This window comes from Ictidomys tridecemlineatus, chromosome 2 (genome assembly GCF_052094955.1).
Source record: "Ictidomys tridecemlineatus isolate mIctTri1 chromosome 2, mIctTri1.hap1, whole genome shotgun sequence".
NCBI classification, from domain to species: domain Eukaryota; kingdom Metazoa; phylum Chordata; class Mammalia; order Rodentia; family Sciuridae; genus Ictidomys; species Ictidomys tridecemlineatus.
The window spans coordinates 3815319-3833054 of record NC_135478.1 but is presented as its reverse complement, the minus strand read 5'-3'; the positions used below and the strand labels follow the sequence as shown (position 1 = coordinate 3833054).

General features: G+C 54.7%; 3 protein-coding genes across 4 annotated transcripts; 2 read left to right on the top strand and 1 right to left on the bottom strand.

Moving 5' to 3' along the window:
- Window positions 1-22: 22 nt before the first annotated feature.
- Gtf2f1 (general transcription factor IIF subunit 1) lies at window positions 23-7467 on the top strand. 2 transcript variants are annotated; one of them, XM_005332085.5, is made up of 13 exons: window positions 23-182; window positions 273-319; window positions 762-834; window positions 1444-1637; window positions 2402-2572; window positions 5438-5622; window positions 6018-6171; window positions 6255-6316; window positions 6393-6512; window positions 6652-6725; window positions 6801-6939; window positions 7030-7147; window positions 7223-7467. In XM_005332085.5, the coding sequence occupies exons 1-13, from the start codon at window positions 171-173 to the stop codon at window positions 7425-7427; spliced, it is 1554 nt and encodes a 517-aa protein (XP_005332142.1). In that variant the 5' UTR covers window positions 23-170; the 3' UTR covers window positions 7428-7467. The 2 variants fall into 2 exon arrangements, with proteins under 2 accessions (XP_005332142.1, XP_077890614.1); XM_078034488.1 differs by lacking the exon at window positions 6652-6725 and having other exon boundaries at window positions 7223-7463.
- Window positions 7468-8992: 1525 nt separating this feature from the next.
- Window positions 8993-15447, top strand: Pspn (persephin). Its single transcript, XM_005332084.4, has 2 exons — window positions 8993-14889; window positions 14974-15447. Exons 1-2 carry the CDS (start codon window positions 14733-14735, stop codon window positions 15291-15293), a joined length of 477 nt encoding a protein of 158 aa, XP_005332141.2. The 5' UTR covers window positions 8993-14732; the 3' UTR covers window positions 15294-15447.
- A 102-nt stretch (window positions 15448-15549) lies between these two features.
- On the bottom strand, window positions 15550-17222 carry Alkbh7 (alkB homolog 7, RNA demethylase). Its single transcript, XM_005332082.4, has 4 exons — window positions 16970-17222; window positions 16115-16288; window positions 15902-16026; window positions 15550-15761 (listed from the first exon to the last, which is right to left on the bottom strand). Exons 1-4 carry the CDS (start codon window positions 17171-17173, stop codon window positions 15611-15613), a joined length of 654 nt encoding a protein of 217 aa, XP_005332139.1. The 5' UTR covers window positions 17174-17222; the 3' UTR covers window positions 15550-15610.
- Between the last annotated feature and the right edge of the window lie 514 nt (window positions 17223-17736).

Here is a 17736-nt window from a genome sequence, read left to right as displayed (position 1 = left end):
TCCGGGTTTTTTTTTCCCAGTGTCCGCTGCGCTTAGTGCTTGCAGTCTTTGCTATCCTCTCTCGGGATTGGAAGCCTGACACCTAGAGTGCGGCTTGCTCGAGACTAAGGGACGCGGGCCCCGCGGCAGACGAACAAAATCCACATCGGACTGGACCCAACCCACTGACCATGGCGGCCCTGGTGAGTACGAATGAAGCAGGGTTCGGGGAGTCCCGGCGGCGGCCTGCCTGGCGGCCCCTCCTCACTCACCATCCTGCCTCCTCTCCGCAGGGTCCCGGCGCTCCGAATGTCACCGAGTATGTTGTTCGAGTTCCCAAGTAAGTCCCTGGCCCTGCCCACCCCGAAAGAAAAAAAATTGAAACCTTAGCGAGTTTCCAGTCAGCAACTTTGTTCTGTTTGAAACTGGTAAAATCTTTGTACATACTGTCCCCACTGCCACCAGTGTCCTTCCATACCAGCTGTGATTCCATCCTGTAAAATTCAGTTCCAGCATTTTCCTTCTCCAGGAAGCATTCCCTGCTTGTGCTCCCTCCTCACTAGGCCAAGTTCTCAGTTATCCCCCACATCTTGGGTTCCCCCAAATCTTTGTTATTCCTCATCTTTTTGAGATTGGGAGGAGATGGATCCAGCTTCCATGACAAAGTGGGGATCCTTGGAGTCTTTCATATGTTCTCAGCACTGTGCAGCACAAAGAGCTGAACCAGGGTGGGTTTGCTGAATGACTAATTGAATTAGCATTGCCTTTTTTGCCCCCTCCAGGAACACAACCAAAAAATATAACATCATGGCTTTCAATGCAGCCGATAAAGTCAATTTTGCTACATGGAATCAGGTAAGTCCCGGGTTCTGGGAAGTGGTGGGAGATTAGAGAAACTGACCTTAGACTTAAGGGTGGTTATGGTTCTTTAGCTGTAATGGTAACTAAGGTGCCAGAGGCAGTGGTACACACCTATAATTCCAGCTACTGCCAAGTCCGAGCCTGGAGAATCATAAGTTTAAGGCCAGCCTGGGAGGCCTTAGTAGGTGTCTCCATTATCAGATCAACTGTTCTGATATCTCAGTGCTTGTGTTCCAGTAACCCTTCTTTTACTAAGAACCCAAAAGCACAAGAGCAGTGATGCTGGAAAGTTGGATATGTCAAAGGCATAAAGTGCCTCTTTTAAATGAAAAGAGGAAAGTGCAAGGTGTTTTGAGAGAGTCTTACAACTTTCGTTGTAATAGATTATTGTCATCGTTCTATTTAATAAGTAGTTGTTGTTGTAAGTCCCAAATTCCCTTTACTCAGATTCATCAAGTGCTAGCTAGCATCCTGTGCTCTTTTTGCCAAGAGGGAAATTGGCTTTGTTGGAGTACAGTGTAGTGAGAATTAGGGGTGTTCCTCACAGGAGCACGGCCCAAGCCAAGGTGGGCCCCTGAGAGACTTTTCTTCCTTCCCCTCCAGGCCCGGCTAGAGAGGGACTTGAGTAACAAGAAGATTTACCAGGAGGAGGAGATGCCAGAGTCGGGTGCAGGCAGTGAGTTCAACCGCAAGCTCCGGGAAGAGGCTCGTCGGAAAAAGTACGGCATCATCCTCAAGGAGTTCCGGCCTGAGGACCAGCCCTGGCTCCTACGTGTCAATGGAAAATCAGGCAGAAAGTAAGTGGCAGCGGGGGAAGTGTGCCAACCTAGGGACCACCCCCCACACACTGTGCACTTGTTGGGTGCTCCCTCTGAACCTCAGTTCCCCAGCTGTGTGAGATAACCGGGCCTGCACTTCCTCCCTTATTTTGTTTTTGAACATGAACCGAGTTGGTACTTATGCCTGGTTCTGTGGCAGCCCTGAGGGCCATCAAGTGGCGCTTGTCTCTTGTGATGACCTTTTGGAAAGGGCATTCTGGGGCAGAACAGGAAGGGTGATGCAGGTTGGCGCAGGCATTCCAGGTAGAACTGGGTTGTGCAGGGTTTTGGGTGCTCAGGGGAGCCTTGAAAAGTTATAGGCTGGGAAAGAACTCAGAACAAGATTGCCTGGTTTTGGGATAACAGCAAGTAAGGGTGGAGGCCATCGCCAGTTGTTTGGGCTCAAGGAGATGGTGGCCTGGGTTGAGTGTCCACTTCAGATCTGCTCCAGTCTTGCTTCTTGAGTTCCTGGTCATAGCCCATGCGACAGAGCCATTAAGTGATTGTTGCATAAGCCCAATATTGAACTTGCTCTACTAAGAGGGAGCGTTGTCCCTGCCATCCAGCTGGGAAAATCAAAGCTGGGTTCCTCTGGGCTTGCCCAGGGCTTGTCATGGGCTTTCCCCAGGGAACCCAGGCAGGTGCTACAGAGGAGGCACACAGGGAGGCACATGCAGGCCGCAGGCAGGTTCTGTGCACCTGTTTCATGGGCTAGGCCATGACCTGACTGTGGCTCCCTGCAGGTTCAAGGGCATAAAGAAGGGAGGAGTGACGGAGAACACGTCCTACTACATCTTCACCCAGTGTCCTGACGGAGCCTTCGAGGCCTTTCCTGTGCACAACTGGTACAATTTCACACCACTGGCTCGACACCGCACACTCACTGCTGAGGAGGCTGAGGAGGAGTGGGAGAGGTGAGCTGGCAAGGGCCGGGAGGTGCTTCCCTAGCAGCAGGCCAAGCTGTGCTGGAGTCTGGGCACTCAGCGGACCAAGGCAGTGCCCACCTGCCCACATAGAGCTCTCAGGGAGATACGGACCCTTGGGAGCTGGTGAACCTGGTACAGGAGGTGGCAGAGCAGCGTGGGGCCAGCTGGCAGCTGCGGGGTTAGCTGCCTTGGTGGGTCTGCATCATGTGCCACTGCAAGGGGGTCTTTACAAGGGGGCTCAAAAGGGGCCTCCTGATGCAGCCATGGCATTTCTGGCCTTGGAAATGGGGACAGCACAGGTACAGTTGTGGGGTCAAGGACACGGCAAGAACAAGCTGGAGCAGAGTGATTATGGGGAGAGCTGGGAACATGGGCCTTGCAGTCCTAGCTGAGGATCTGACATTCCTGGGTCACTGCAGCCCTGGGGCATCCATTTGGTGCAGGATGGCGCTGTGGGCATGTTTGCAAAACTCTGTCTGCGTGTGTCACAGAGTGGCAGGAATCACAGCCCTCAAAGGGCAGAAAGACATCCTCCCTTCCTGGCCCGACCTTTGTTCAATCATTTCCTTGAGTTGAAATTTTCACTTTGGGCAAAGATTAGCTTATCTCCAGTCCCCTTCTCCCCTGGGTTAGCCTCTGGCCTGGGATCCTCTGCCCGCTGCTATCTGCTGTCTGTGCCTTGCTCTGCTTCTTGACCCCCTGAGGCTTTATTGTGGCCCTGGGCAGGCACCCCCTGAGGTGCTCTCTGCTTTCCTCTCTGTTTGTGATCTTGTCTTTAGAATCTGCTTTCACAGCTTCCAGGAGAAAAGTTTGTTGTTTTAATGAGTCAAAGCAAGAGGGATATGCCATCTCTGGATCACAAGTTCAATCTGCTTAGTCAACAAGCATTGTTGTGCTTCCCTAGCAGCAGGCCAAGCTGTGCTGGCACCTGTTTCATGGGCCAGGCCATGACCTGACTGTGACTCCCTGCAGGTTCAAGGGCATTTTTTAAATTGTAAATTGTTATATATGACAACAGAATGCATTACGATTCATATTACACATATGGAGCACAATTTTTCATATCTCTGGTTGTATACAAAGTGTATTCACACCATCGTGTCTCCATACATGTACTTAGGGTAATGACGTCCTTCTCATTCCACCATCTTTTTTACCCTCTTGCCCCCTCCCTTCCCCTCCCTCCCCTTTGCCCTATCTAGCGTTCCTCTAATCCTCCCATGCTCCCCCTCCCAACCCCAGCCTCCTATGAATCAGCCTCCTTATATCAGAGAAAACATTTGGCATTTGGTTTTCTGGGATTGGCTAACTTCACTAAGCATTATATTCTCCAACTTCATTCACTTACCTGTAAATGCCATGAGTAATATTCCATTGTGTATATGTGCCACGTTTTCTTTATCCGTTCATCTACTGACAGGCATCTAGTTTGTTTATATAGTTTCTTGAGGGCCTCAGGCCAAGGGACTGGGGACACCTATTTTTACTCAGCTTTTTTGTTTTTTAATTATTATGTTTAAAATTTGTTCTATTTAGACACATGTGACAGTAGAGTGTTACTCATCTTTTTCTGATGTGCAGACAGGCACATTAGAAGCAGAAGTCAGGACATTTGGTCAGCACTCATCAGTCTTATTTATTTATTTTTGCGGGAGCAGGGGCGGGGATCAGGGAATAGAACTCAGGGACACTCACTCGACCACTGAGCCCCATCCCCAGCCCTGTTTTGTGTTTTATTTAGAGACAGGGTCTCACTGAGTTGCTTAGCAGCCTCACCATTGCTGAGGCTGGCTTTGAACTCGCAATCCTCCTGCCTCAGCCTTCAGAGCCACTGAGATTATAGGTGTGTGCCATTGCACCCGCCTGTTTTGTTTTGTTTTTAAGGACAGTCACACTGTTTAACAATGGTCACCACCAGTCATCTACAGAATTTTACCATCTTCCCAAACTGAACCCCATCCAGCACTAACTCCCCAGTGCCTGGCACCGGCCATGATGTTCTCAGTCTCTGGATCTGAGGGTCCCAGGGCCCCTCTGAGTGGAGTCCCGCAGCGTGCAGTGTGTATCCTTGCGTATTTGGCTTTTTGGTTTTTTTCTTTTTTTTTTTTTCAATGGTAGGGACAGAACCCAGGGCCTTGTGCATGCTAGGCACGTACGCTGCCACTGCGCCACACCCAGCCTAGGGTGTCTTCCATGTTCCCTGAGCATGTTGTCCTTGGATTCATCTGACCTCTACCAGGGCTATTCTCCTCTTTTTTTTTTTTTTTGGTACTGGGAATTGAACCCAGGGGCGCTTAACTACTGAGCTACATCCCCCGCCCCCTCTCTTTTTTAATAATTATGAAAACCTTAAGATTGTGGTTTAAAACATAAAATATCTCGTCACCATTTCTCAGTGTGCGCTTATGTAGTGTTCAAGGCATTCACCGTGTTGGGACAGGTTTTGTTCCTTCCTACAGTGCCTGTGAATTGTGCACTCACTGTTGGATGTAGCCCCTGAGCCCTTCACTAAGTGAAGGGCCGTCATTGGTTGCCATGATCCATGGAGTGGTGTTCCAGTGGAAATGTCACTATGCCCGTCATTAGGAGAAAGAGAAAGGTACCTGTAAAGGATAAGAGGAGTGTAACATGAATACGAGATGGCCAGTCTGTGGCCTGGGAATGGCCCTCTAGCACCATCCAGACCTTGAGGCCCTCAGGTGGAGGGAGGTGGGCAGCCAGTTCCCTCATGGGATTCCAGTGAGCCCCCTGCTAAGGCAGCGCCTGTGGTTCCTGTCACCCCCTGGGTCCTGCACACGGAGGTGCAGGTGCCGAGCCCCTGGTCACCCTGCCTTGCCTTCCCTTGGCCCACAGGAGGAATAAGGTCCTGAACCACTTCAGCATCATGCAGCAGCGGCGGCTGAAGGACCAGGACCAGGACGAGGACGAGGAGGGGAAGGAGAAGCGGGGCCGCAGGAAGGCCAGCGAGCTGCGCATCCACGACCTGGAGGATGACCTGGAGATGTCCTCTGATGACAGCGACGCCAGCGGCGAGGAGGGTAAGTGTCGCTCGTGCTGACTGTAGATGGAGAGGGGGCTTATGGGCTGATGTCACCCAGAGAAGCTTGTTGTCATTGTTGTCCTGGAAATGACGGGCACCAGGGCCACCTGGAAGGCAGGAGCTGGAGAGCCGAGGCACGGCCTCCACTGGGGCTGGATGACTGGCGTCCCTCACCTGGCTCTGGGTGATTTGGGGCAGTGGTGTGTGAGCCTGGGGCTGCGGGCGGCTCTGGACTGGGCTGCTTGCTGTAAGCGCTGCTCGCAGATCTGCCCTCGCTTCTGGAAGAACTGGCCAGGCCTGGGGGGCCAGTCATCCACTCCCAGGACGTCAGAACATGGTAGAACCTGAAGGACGCAGTGGTCTATGGCCTGAGTCCCCTCTGCCCTCCCCCAGGCAGCAGAGCCCCCAAGGCCAAGAAGAAGAAGCCACTGACCAAGGCGGGCAGGAAGAAGAAGAAGAAGAAGGGCTCGGATGATGAGGCCTTTGAGGACAGTGACGACGGTGACTTTGAGGGCCAGGAGGTAGACTACATGTCCGATGGCTCCAGGTGAGGCAGGCGGGAGGCGGGTGTGAGACCCTGGCCAGCCTCCAGAGGCGCCCGCTCACCCTCTGCCCGCCTCTGTCTTACAGCAGCTCCCAGGACGAGGCAGAGGGCAAACCGAAGGTGCCGCAGCAGGAGGACGGGCCCAAAGGTAGGCGGGGGCCAGGAGCTGGGGGCAGTCAGCAGGCAGGGTCCCTCCTGCTCTGCTCACCCCGTCCCCTCCCCAGGTGTCGATGAGCGCAGTGAGAGCAGCGAGGAGAGCGAGGAGGAGAAGCCTCCTGAGGAGGACAAGGAGGAGGAGGAGGAGAAGAAGGCCCCCACCCCGCAGGAGAAGAGGCGCAGGAAAGGTGGGCTCCCCTTGCCGGCCTCGCGCAGGCCCTGGCGCCCTGCCCCCCACCCCTCCCCCTGGGCCTCCTGCCCTGATGGAAGTGAGGATGGGCAGGGGGTCTTGCTCTGGTCCTGACTGGGCCAAGCTGGCTCCTGCAGACAGCAGTGATGAGTCAGACAGCTCGGAGGAGAGTGACATTGACAGTGAGGCCTCCTCAGCCCTGTTCATGGCGGTAAGTAGCGGTCTGGGGCCTGGGCCAGGCAGGTGTCTGTTGGCAGGCTCATACCCCCCACCTTAACCTCTGCAGAAAAAGAAGACACCCCCCAAGAGGGAGCGGAAGCCGTCAGGAGGCAGTTCGCGGGGCAGCAGCCGCCCTGGCACACCCAGTGCAGAGGGGACCAGCACCTCCTCCACCCTGCGGGCAGCTGCCAACAAACTGGAGCAAGGTGAGCTATCGGCCCCATCTGTGTGCTCCTGAGTCCCTGGGCTAGGGTCCACCCTTCACCCCAAGACTCATCCTGACCCTGCTCCCACAGGGAAGAGAGTCAGCGAGGCACCAGCCGCCAAGCGGTTACGGCTGGACGCCGCTCCCCAGAGCCTGTCCGGAAAGTTGACCCCGCAGCCGCCCTCCGGAAAGTCCACGCCCTGCAGCGGGTAAGTTGGTTAGGACGCAGGGGCTGGGCAGGGGCCACTGCAGGATCTCGCTGACCCTGACGCTCTGTTCCTCAGTGATGTGCAGGTGACTGAGGATGCCGTGCGCCGCTACCTGACGCGGAAGCCTATGACCACCAAAGACCTACTGAAAAAGTTTCAGACCAAGAAGACGGGGCTGAGCAGTGAGCAGACGGTGAACTTGCTGGCCCAGATTCTGAAGCGGCTCAACCCCGAGCGCAAGATGGTCAATGACAAGATGCACTTCTCCCTCAAGGACTGAGATCTACCCCTGCCCAATAAAACTGTCCGCTCCAGACCTGCCCACGCCTGCTGCCTGGTTGTCCTCGAGTCCGGCACCCCTTTATTAGCAACCACAGAAGCCCGGGCAGTGTCCTTCCCCAGTCACTCTTGGTCCCGCCTCCTGTTGCCTTATAGGCACCTGGAAGACAGGGCTCTCCTGGCAGCTCAGCACGTGCATTGGGACAGCCCAGTCATAGCAGCTGTGGCTTCGACTGCCTTCGGGGCTTCTGCCTTCAGCCAGGCTCCTGGCCCAAGACCTGGCAAGCGCTCAGTTCCAGGGACTCCACTGTCAGTTGCCCACACTAGTATTTTTGGTTTTCAGGTCGACTGCTGTGTTTGGGTGGTGTCTTGTCCCTGATGTCTTTGATCCCCTCTTGAATTTTAGGTTTTTATTTTAAGCATCCCTACCTTACAGCCTGTTTGACGAGTCTAGAATCTGCAGTTGTGAGCATCTGCAGTGTCCTCTGCCTTCCCTTGTGGATAGGATATTCCTCAGGTTGTGATTTGGGGTGGGGTCCTCACAGGAGTCCTGGCAGGCCTACTTTTTAAGCAGGTCTTTCAAGATGGTTTTACCTTGGCTTCCAAAAGTTACTAGGAGTGCGCCCCTGCTGGTTTTGTGTGTGGTTCTCAGCTCAGAGTTCTGTTTGTTTTTTGGTACTGTGGACTGAACCCAGGGGTGTGGACTGAACCCAGGGCGCTTAACCACTGAGCCACATCTCCAGGCCTTTTTAACTTATTTTGAGACAAGGTCTCTCTAAATTGCTCAGGGCCTAACTTGCTGAGGCTGGCTTTGAACTCAAGATCCCCCCTGCCTCAGCCTTCCGAGCTTCTGTGATTACAGATGTGTGCCACCCTGCCTGGCTCCCCTCAGTTCTTGTCTGCACGGCCCCCAGAGCCTCGTGTCCTTTTTTGTGGCTTTAGCATCTGGGCCTATTTTCAGTTCCCTAGGGGGTTTCTGGGGTGCCCTCTCGCCTTTCAAGCCAGGTGATGCTTTTGCATGTCCAGCCCCACCAGGCTCCCTGCAGGGAGGTTTCTGGACAGCAGTGTGGCTGAGGAGATTTGGCTGCAGCCACTGCCTTTGAACCTGTCTTGCATTGTGGGAAAGAACCAGCCTGCGGTGTGGGTGACAGCCGTGGATGGGTAGAGTGAGAAACCTCCCAGTGTGAGCGAACACCTGCTTGCTCTAGGACAGGCCATTGGAAACGTCCAGTGGTGACCCTTCCTGCCCTCCCTGACTGCTTGGCAGGCTCCCTTACTTCCCTGTAGTACGGCTAGTTTTGATCTTTATGATGACTGGCTCCAAGATGTTGTACTGCTGGCGTATACAATGGAGATGGGTAGACATGCCCTACATAAACTGTAGCTCTGCTGCGATAAAACGAGCTCAGCACCACCAAGCCTGACTCCCGGAGCTTCGTGTGTGTGTGGACTCTGTTGCTTCACCTCCTCGCGGGATGCAACCCCACCACATCACAACATCTGGTGTCCGACAACGTGGGGCGGTCCCCGTGGGACAACTTCTGTGGCAACAAAGGCGAGGTGAGTGCCCCTGATCGGCTTATATGTCTGTGCCTGGTGAGCGCTCGGACCTCTTTGCCCCCTTTTTGCTTTTGGTTTGTGGTTTCAGTTTATCGCCTCTATGATAGGATTTATTAGGGAGGCACATAACCCCCTGCTCCCTGGCTTGCTGCAAAGTGGGAGCCCCTTGGTTCATTCAGAAGGCACAAGTAAGGGTTTGGTCTCCCAGTGCCTAAACCATGAAGGTCACGGCTTATAGCCACCTTTCACTTCTGAGACACAGTGAGGGACATACGGGTGACAGCCGGCCCCCGGGGTGACAGCCGGGGAAGTCTCCCTCCCAAACAGCACTTTTTGAACCAATACCCCTTTTCCATGTCCCCTGATTCCTTCCACCTACCCCCTTAACATGAGTGGGCCCCAGTCCTAGGACTTCTCCTTCTGAATGCCACAGTAACCGTTGTGCTTTGGCTCTTTGGGCTCAGGATCCTTTCCCAGAGCCGCCATCTCAAGACCAAAGACCCTGATATCTTTGACTTCAGGGACAATGTGGTTTGCTTGGCACCCTGTCTGTCCTCTGATACACTTTGGGACGAAGAGCTCTGGCATCACTTCCTTGTGTTGGCTCGGAATAGGGAAATTCAAGAAGGCCAAGCCTTCCCCTCCCTTTCTCCAGTCCTTGCTGCCATCAGCATGTTTAGGAGGGACCACTGAAGATGATGATGTCAGCCAGCACAATGTCCTTGTAGCTGAAAGGCCTGATCTTAGATTTGAAGGTTCCTCTGCCACTGCCAGCCCCCCCTCTGCCAACACGTCCTCTGAGGCACCAACACCTGCCTGCCTGAGCAAGGGGGCCCCTCCCTGTACCCAGCCTATAACTGCAGGGGTCCATGGCTCGCCTCTCCCTTTATCCTTGGCCTCTACTGCCATCCAGTGGCCAGGCTCCTCTAGCTCCGCAGGCCCCACACCGCCCTATTCTAATAACTCCTTTTTGAATCAATACTCAGACTTGCTCAAGATGAGGTCCCATGCCACCCAGGCTTTCCCTGTTGATGTAGGGCCCAATGTAGCAAATCAGCCTTGGATTGCTCCAACCCAAAAGGATCTAGCCGCCATTCATAAGGCCACCCTAGAAGATGGTCTGGACTCTCCCTATATGGAGCAGCTTATGGACCAATGGGCAGATAATCCCCAAACTCCCCATGATTGGATCCTTCAAGACTCCAATTCCTACAGTGGAAAGCTTCCTCTAGTGATGAATGTGACCAACGGGCCATCTGCGATGCTGCTGCCCAAGTTGCCATGACCGTGGATATGTGTAAGGGTGAAGGAAACCATAGTACCCCCAGGCTGTGGTCAGGTCCGTCTGTGTGCACAGCGCGCCTTTAAGGGTATCCCCTCTACTCAGGCAGAAGTCCATCTCAGGTCCTTAATTCAAAAACCCAATGAGTGTTTCCAGAATTTCTCTCCAGAGTTGCCCAGGCTGAGCTCTGCATGGGTGTACCTTGGGCAATCAAGACAGATAACGGCCCATCCTATACATCCCCCAAATTTACAAAGTTCCTACGTAACTGGAACATCACTCATACAAATGGTATCCCCTATAACCCCCAGGGTCAAGGTATAGTGGAAAGAGCCCACCGAACCATAAAAACTCAACTACAAAAAGAAAAGGGGGGAAATAAGGGGACCCTAACACTCTCCTGACACGATCATTGATAACTTTAAATTTTTTAACTTTTGATGCATCAGGTCTTTCCCCAGCTACTAAGCATTGGGGTTCCCGCTCCCCCTAGTCCACAGGAAGGACCCAATGACCAATTGGTGGAATGGCCCACACCCACAGCTAACCCAAGGGCGAGGTTTTGCTTGTGTCATTCCAGAAATGGCCTCTCAGCCCATCTGGATCCCGGCAAAGTCCATCCTCCCAGTCCTACAACATGAATCTCCCACCCAGGAGGGTGGAACCACCAGCCAGGCGCCTGAAGGGGCTCTCTGTTGACGACACCCCACCTCCCGGCTCCGCCCACGGCTTTCCTCCACTGTCACCAGCAATGGAAAGAAGAAATGCCCACGCCATCACTGACGACCTCATGGCAGAAGAGCACAAAAAAGAACCTGGGGGGACATCGAGAGCTTGGGGGACATAAAGAGCTTGGCTCAACAAGCCCAGGATAGGCCCCAGACCCGGAGCCAGGGGCGGACACTCTTTTCCTGTTACCGTGCACCATCACCACCGCTAACTCACGAGCACAGGCATGATGGGCGGGGGCACCAACTCCTGGAGTTTTGTTTCCTCTTGGCCTAGACGATACAGTCCTGCCCTTCTTGCTTGCTACTAATGTTACCTCTCATTCCTGTAATGTCAGATCCCATGGTCCAGTATTCCTGGAACCCATCACTTAAAGTCAATCACACAAGGTCCGTTTTGCTTCTTGCTAACCCTTCCAATGTGGGGGAAATATGCCAGTCTGTACCATGCTTCCATAATGACACCCTCTGGGAACCAGGGCTCTCCAGGGCATCATGGGATATAGGCCTCTCTCCCCAGAAGGGGAAAGCATGGAGGTTCAAGTTAGGGAGTCCCACTCATGGCCCGACCATTCTTACAGCCCTGCCTATCACGCAAATACACAAATAGCTCTGCGCCTCTAGAGGCCATAACATGGAGAAATTGCCTTTCCATCATCCGACCATTCGTCCTCTCGGATGAGCTCATTAGTTGGTCTCAGCCCTACAACTTGGAAGGCTCCCACTTAAAAAACAGCACCGCAAAGCCAACCAAAATCCAGAAGGGTAAATCTTAGAATACAAACTACCCCTGGTCCTGCACAACTGGGTAAACCATTAATATGTGGCCCCTATAAATGTATGGATATTAGCCCTATGTCACCGTTGATGCAATCTGGTTTAATGGCACCTTTGATTCTCCTGTTGCTACCCGTGCTACTCGGGGACATGTGTGTGTTAAACCACCTTTTTCTTTGTAAGTTCTAAGCCCACCCCACCAGAGGTCACATCGACTGCACTAATTCCTCCTGTATGTTGACCAGTTGCTGGAACTCCTCCATTAAGTCAGCAGTGCTCATGAGGACACCCCCCATATTGTGGTTCCCAACAGTTGACAGTCAGTTCCTCTGTCCACTTCACTCACCAAAGGTACACTTCACCAAAGAGATCTCCCTCTCACGTCCAAAATGGGGTTTTGGTATTACTGCTGCCATTATTGCTGCCTCTCTTGCTGCGGCAGCAGCTGCCACGGCTGCTGGAACAGCTTTAGCCCAGTTACAGCTAACGCCGCCACTATCAACCAGGTAGTTCAATGCTCTGCTAGAGCCCTAACTGTGTAAGAACAACGTAACCTGCACTTGCAGGGAGGTATCCTAGTGCTGTAACAACAGGTTAATCTCATGGATGAAAAAATCGATATCCTCCAGTTAAATGTAGGATACCCTGTATTCCTCAATATCTGTATGATGTCAAACAGCTATCCCTGTAGAAAATGTCACAAAACCCTGGTTTGAATTAGCTCAACGGTTATAAGGACCCTGGAATCTAGCTTTTAGAGATTTCACCATGACACTGCATCCCCATATTCTTAGCCTAAATGAAACTAAAGCAAACCTAATCCTCAATCCTTCCTTCCTGCAGAGGCTACGGGACAAGTTTTCAGCTCTGATTGATCCCACCAACTGGGTTATCGCTGGCATAGGTGTCATTTGTATTGTTATACTGTATGTCTTTATAAAGTGCCTACACTTTATAAGATGGAAACTAAGCAAGCTATGTTAGTATATGTATACCAAAAAAAGGGGGGGAAATGTGGGAAAGAACCAGCCCGCGGTGTGGGTGACAGCTGTGGATGGGTAGAGTGAGAAACCTCCCAGTGTGAGTGAACAGGAACACCTGCTTGCTCTAGGACAGGCCATTGGAAACGTCCAGTGGTGACCCTTCCTGCCCTCCTTGACCGCTTGGCAGGCTCCCTTACTTCCCCGTAGTATGGCTAGTTTTGATCTTTATGATGACTGGCTCCAAGATGTTGTACTGCTGGCTTATACAATGGAGATGGGTAGACATGCCCTACATAAACTAGCTCTGCTGCGATAAAACGAGCTCAGTGCCACCAAGCCTGACTCCCGGAGCTTCGTGTGTGTGGACTCCGTTGCTTCACCTCCTCGCGGGACGCAACCCCACCACATCACAACATGGAATGACCTGGCTGAAGGCAGAGGTCAGGCCTCGGTCCTACCCTCAGCTGGAAACTGCAGGTGGAAAACTGCTCCACCCCGTTCTGCAGGCCCCTGGCTGCCTCGAGGGATGCCTGAGATAGCAGGCTAATTCCCAGGAATCCCCCGTGTGGTCCAACTTTCCTCCCGCCCTTCTGCCAGGGTTTTGGGCCTCAGGAGAGCAGCACTCACTCCCTACCCGGGAGGTTCCACCCCTGTCATTCCTGCTGCGTGAATTCTGACCCAGGGTCCACCTCAGGCCAGGAAGCATCTGAGGGAGGCAGTGTCACCTTTGGTCAGGCTAGAAGCCTGGCATTCTGGGGACCTGGGGCTCAAATCCCAGGTGTAGTTCTGGATGACTTAAGTGACTTTTTTTTTTTCCTGAAAGTAACATAAATATTTACTGCAACAAGAACAACCACGACAATCAAGGACGCAGGTCCCTGTGGACCCATGGCTTCCTGTAACCAAGGTGCAGCTAGTATCCCTGGGCTTACAGCTTAGTTCCCAGGTGGAAGAACTCCTGAAGGAGGTTTCCTCAGTTGCTCATGCAAAGAGCTACCAATTTACACTCCCAATCGTGGGGTGCAGCATCTCCAAGCTTTAACCTCTCCTCTGTGTGGGACCAGGCACCTCCCACACACAGTGAAGCTATTTGTAATCTCCTGCCTCAAAAGCTCTGGGCAGAGGGCTGGGACTGTGGCTCGGCGGAAGAGCACTTGCCTAGCACAGGCGGGACCTGGGTTCCATCCTCAGCACCATATAAAAATAAAGGGATTGCGTGTGTCCATCTACACCTAAAAAATAAGTATTTAAAAAAAAAAAAAAAAGCTTTGGGCAGCTCCTCAGCGTCAGGCACAGCACTAAAACCGAACACTCACACCAGGTCCCATGGGTGTGAAGGCCCCCAGAACCCATGCCTCGCCATGACTTACTGCTGGCTTCACCTTGGACCTGGAAGTCTAGCTCCCCTTGGCTGATGCTCTCAGGTCCCAGGACAGGGCTGCAGTTGGGCCTTCAGGTTTCCTTCCAAGACAGGAATCCCTGCCCCGTGTCCCATGCTTGGCCATCCCCAGCCTCTCCCTTTTCCTGTTTTGATGCTGGCTGAGCCAGGCCCGGAGACGGGCATGATGTCTTAATCCTTCAGGAGGAAGCCATGCTGGAAGATTCCCCTTGACCTGACCACCTGCCAAGCCGCCTTCCCAGCACTCAACATGGGGGTTCCTGAACTAGACAGCAGGGGCAGCAGGGACACTGGTTGTCCACACTGGGCTCAGGCCTGGCTTCCAGCATGACTCGTAAATCAGGGGGCGACCGGGGTGTTGGAAATGGGTCTGTGGAATGTCTGGATGGGGTGGGGTGGGGGTGTGCCCTTAACTCTTAAAGGACGGATGTGGGGCAGAGGGAATTGACGCCTAGAGCTGAGGACTGGGGGACCAGCTGTGCAGGACGCAGGCGAGGAAGAGGTTATTTCCCTGCCAGGCAGGCAAGGGATAAATTCAAGGCACAGGGCTCCCCAGCCTCAGGACCCGCCTGACACAATGGCCACGGGGAGAGTCCTGCTTGGCTTTCTGCTGCTCCTATCACTACAGCTGGGCATCGGCTGGAGCCCTGACACTCAGGGGGCTCCTATGGCAGAGGAAGAGTTCTTGTCTGAGCAGACAAGAGATGCTGGAGGGACCTGCAGACCGCCACTGGGTAAGAAACCCAAGGGACCCCAGGTGACTTCCCAGCTCCTTCAGGCTGAGAACTGACCCTAAACCATGCCCCTTTTTTCCCTAGACACTCACCACCCCCATGCCCGCTTACGCCGAGCCCCAGCCAGCCCCTGCCAACTGTGGAGCCTGACCCTACCCGTGGCGGAGCTGGGCCTGGGCTATGCCTCCGAGGAGAAGATCACCTTTCGCTACTGTGCTGGCAGCTGCCCCCGCGGAGCCCGCACCCAGCACGGCCTGACGCTGGCCCGACTGCGGGGCCAGGGCCGAGCCTTTGGTGGGCCCTGCTGCCGGCCTACCCGCTATGCTGATGTGGCCTTCATTGATGACCATCACCGCTGGCAGAGGCTGCCCCAGCTCTCAGCAGCTGCCTGCAGCTGTGGGTGAGAGTGCCCAGCCCAGAGCTCCGGTTCCCTGTGCATGGAGCTCTGGAGGAGCTGGGCTCACTTATTTATAGGAGCCTGGAAGCAAGAAGACAAGAAGGGGTGGTGGGCTGGGTGCTGGCAAAGAGCACAATAAAGAATCTGCTTTCCTGGCCTGGTGACTGTGTGCTAAGCCGCATGCTCCTTACTGCCACCCTGGCAGCCCTGAGCTTCCCCTGCAGGGGTCAGTCTCAGGAGACAGCAGAGCAAGGAGGCTGCTGTCCTTTCTCCAACTTTATTCACAAATCCAGAGTCTGGGTAAAACAGGAATGGACCTGAGGCTCAGCAGGCTGGCGGTGGCTGTCCAGGTTGCCCCTCAGGGAGAGAGCGACAGATCACAGAGATGCGTCGGCTCCGTGGAATCCGCCGATCCCCAAAAAATGACTCTTCATCCCGAAGAATCTCATGAGAGAAGTCATAACGGGCTGAGCCCCTGCAAGAGAAAAGAAGGCTATGAGTTCTAGGTAGACCAGGGTTCCAGTCCCCCTGCAGCCTTCAGGCCCGCCCTGCTGTGAAGGCCAATGAGAGAAGGGGCAGGACGCTGGTGGGGTGGGGCTCTTTGGCTGGATGCACCTTAGGATATAGAGGGAACCAGGCTCCAGCAACAGTTCCAGCCACTGCCCTGGCTCCTGGGTGTGCACAAGCCGCATGACACTGGGAGACAGTAGGGACAGGCCAGCGATGGTGGCTCCACAGAACTGAAAGAGGCAGCATGGTGGTGGGTCAGCCTCTGGCCTGGCCTGTACACCCCAAGCTGGGAACTCCCAGGTGCTGGCTTCGGCCCACCTTGACACTGTCGACGTGGGGCTTGATGTAGCCCTGAGGTTCCAGGTCTAGCACATGCACCCGGGACAGCAGGGTCTGGCCAGGGTCAAAGGCAGCTGACTGCACACGCTGCAGGATGGCCCGGCTGGCCTCTGACCAGCGCGACTTCTCTGTCTCCCGGAAGCCGTGGATGGCCTGCACAGAGGGCTTGGGTCATGCCTGAGAGCTCCCAGGGAAAATAAGGAAACTGAGGCACAGAGTCCAGAGCTAAGGACTGGTTTTTCCCAGCATGACCTTTATCCCTGCCCTCCACTCACAATCCCATCCCTAACCTGGCCCCTGCCACAATGAAGGCCTTAGCTGGGTCTCACTGATACTGGAACCCTCTAACCCAGGCCCCATCTAGAACCGACCTCAGGCTCCAATTCCAGGACCCCAATGCCGACAGCCCCATCCCAATATCCACTGTTTCTGTCTCCACCCTCAACCTGATCCCACCCAAGACCCTAGTCTGTCCCCAACAACTGACCCTCCCTCACCTCCTCCATATCCATTTCTGACCCTTGGTCCCAAATACCCCTTAGCTCCAGATCTAGTGAGGACCCGGCTCTCATTTCCAAAGAGCTCTTGCTGTTCCCAGGTTCCCATCCCCCAGGTCCCACCCCTCTGCAGAAATTCTCACCCCCGCCCACAGCAACGCCCCATCTCGGTAGGACTCGCATCTCGGCCCCAGAGCCTCAGACCCCAAACCTGTTCTAGGCCCGCCCCCAGCTGATCCCCGGCCTTCGAGTGGCTTCCCTGTCCCCGCCCCTTATCCGCAGCCCCGCCCACATATGGCCCCGCCCCCGACGCGGACCCGGGCCCCGTCCGCCTCACCGCGTCCCAGTGATCGTATTCGTAGCGGCGGCGGCGCAGCTCAGGCTCCAGCTCGCGGCTCAGCGTCTCCTCCTCGTCCTTGCTCAAGAAGCCGGGCTGCACCACGGCCGAGTCCTGCAGCCGTCTCAGCACCGCCGGGCCCGAGCCCCGCACCCAGCCCGACCCCGGCAGCGTCCGCAGCGCCAACCTCCCACTCCCGGCCATGGTCCTGGAGCCGGGTCGCGGAGGAAGCCGGAGTTCAGGGCAACGCCCCCGCCCTAGAGCCATTGGCTGTGTCCTCTCCAGTCTCCTGCAGCGATTGGCTTTCCCCACGGCCCCGCCTCTTGCTCAAGGCTATTGGTTGCCGCTGCCTCGCCCTGTCTAGCTATTGGCTCTCCTGAGCGAGCCTCCTCTCCACCGCCGTCGGCCCGGCGACCTCCGTAGCTCGGGTTGTATTGGCTGTACCGCGAGTCCGTCTGCCGGCTTCTCGGCCCCGCCTCTTTTATTGGCAATGGGAAAAGGTCCACCTGAGCTGGTTCTTGGCCAGGATCTCGTAGGAAGGTCCAGAGAGGTTCTGGCCTGGCTTTCAAGGTAGGAGGATTGAGCCAAGGTCAAGGTTATGGAGGTAGGCCGGCACAGAGGTTAAGTGCAGGGGTGAGAGGAAGGGTCAAGAGTATAGGAATCTAGCAGGCTCGGTGACGCACGCCCGTAATCCCATCAGCTCCGGAGGCTGAGGCAGGAGGATCGCGAGTTCAAAGCCAGCCTCAGCAACATCAAGGTACCAAGCA

Excerpts from the sequence above, each read along its gene's own strand:
- Pspn (XM_005332084.4), top strand. The coding sequence starts at position 14,733 with ATGGCCACGGGGAGAGTCCTGCTTGGCTTTCTGCTGCTCCTATCACTA. Across the intron at positions 14,890-14,973 it reads GACCTGCAGACCGCCACTGG|ACACTCACCACCCCCATGCC; the intron begins GTAAGAAACCCA and ends TTTTTTCCCTAG.
- Gtf2f1 (XM_005332085.5), top strand. Across the intron at positions 2,573-5,437 it reads GCTGAGGAGGAGTGGGAGAG|GAGGAATAAGGTCCTGAACC; the intron begins GTGAGCTGGCAA and ends CTTGGCCCACAG. Across the intron at positions 5,623-6,017 it reads CGACGCCAGCGGCGAGGAGG|GCAGCAGAGCCCCCAAGGCC; the intron begins GTAAGTGTCGCT and ends GCCCTCCCCCAG.
- Alkbh7 (XM_005332082.4), bottom strand. The coding sequence starts at position 17,173 with ATGGCCGGGAGTGGGAGGTTGGCGCTGCGGACGCTGCCGGGGTCGGGC. Across the intron at positions 16,289-16,969 it reads AATACGATCACTGGGACGCG|GCCATCCACGGCTTCCGGGA; the intron begins GTGAGGCGGACG and ends CCCTCTGTGCAG. Across the intron at positions 15,762-15,901 it reads GGTTCCCTCTATATCCTAAG|GGGCTCAGCCCGTTATGACT; the intron begins GTGCATCCAGCC and ends TTTCTCTTGCAG.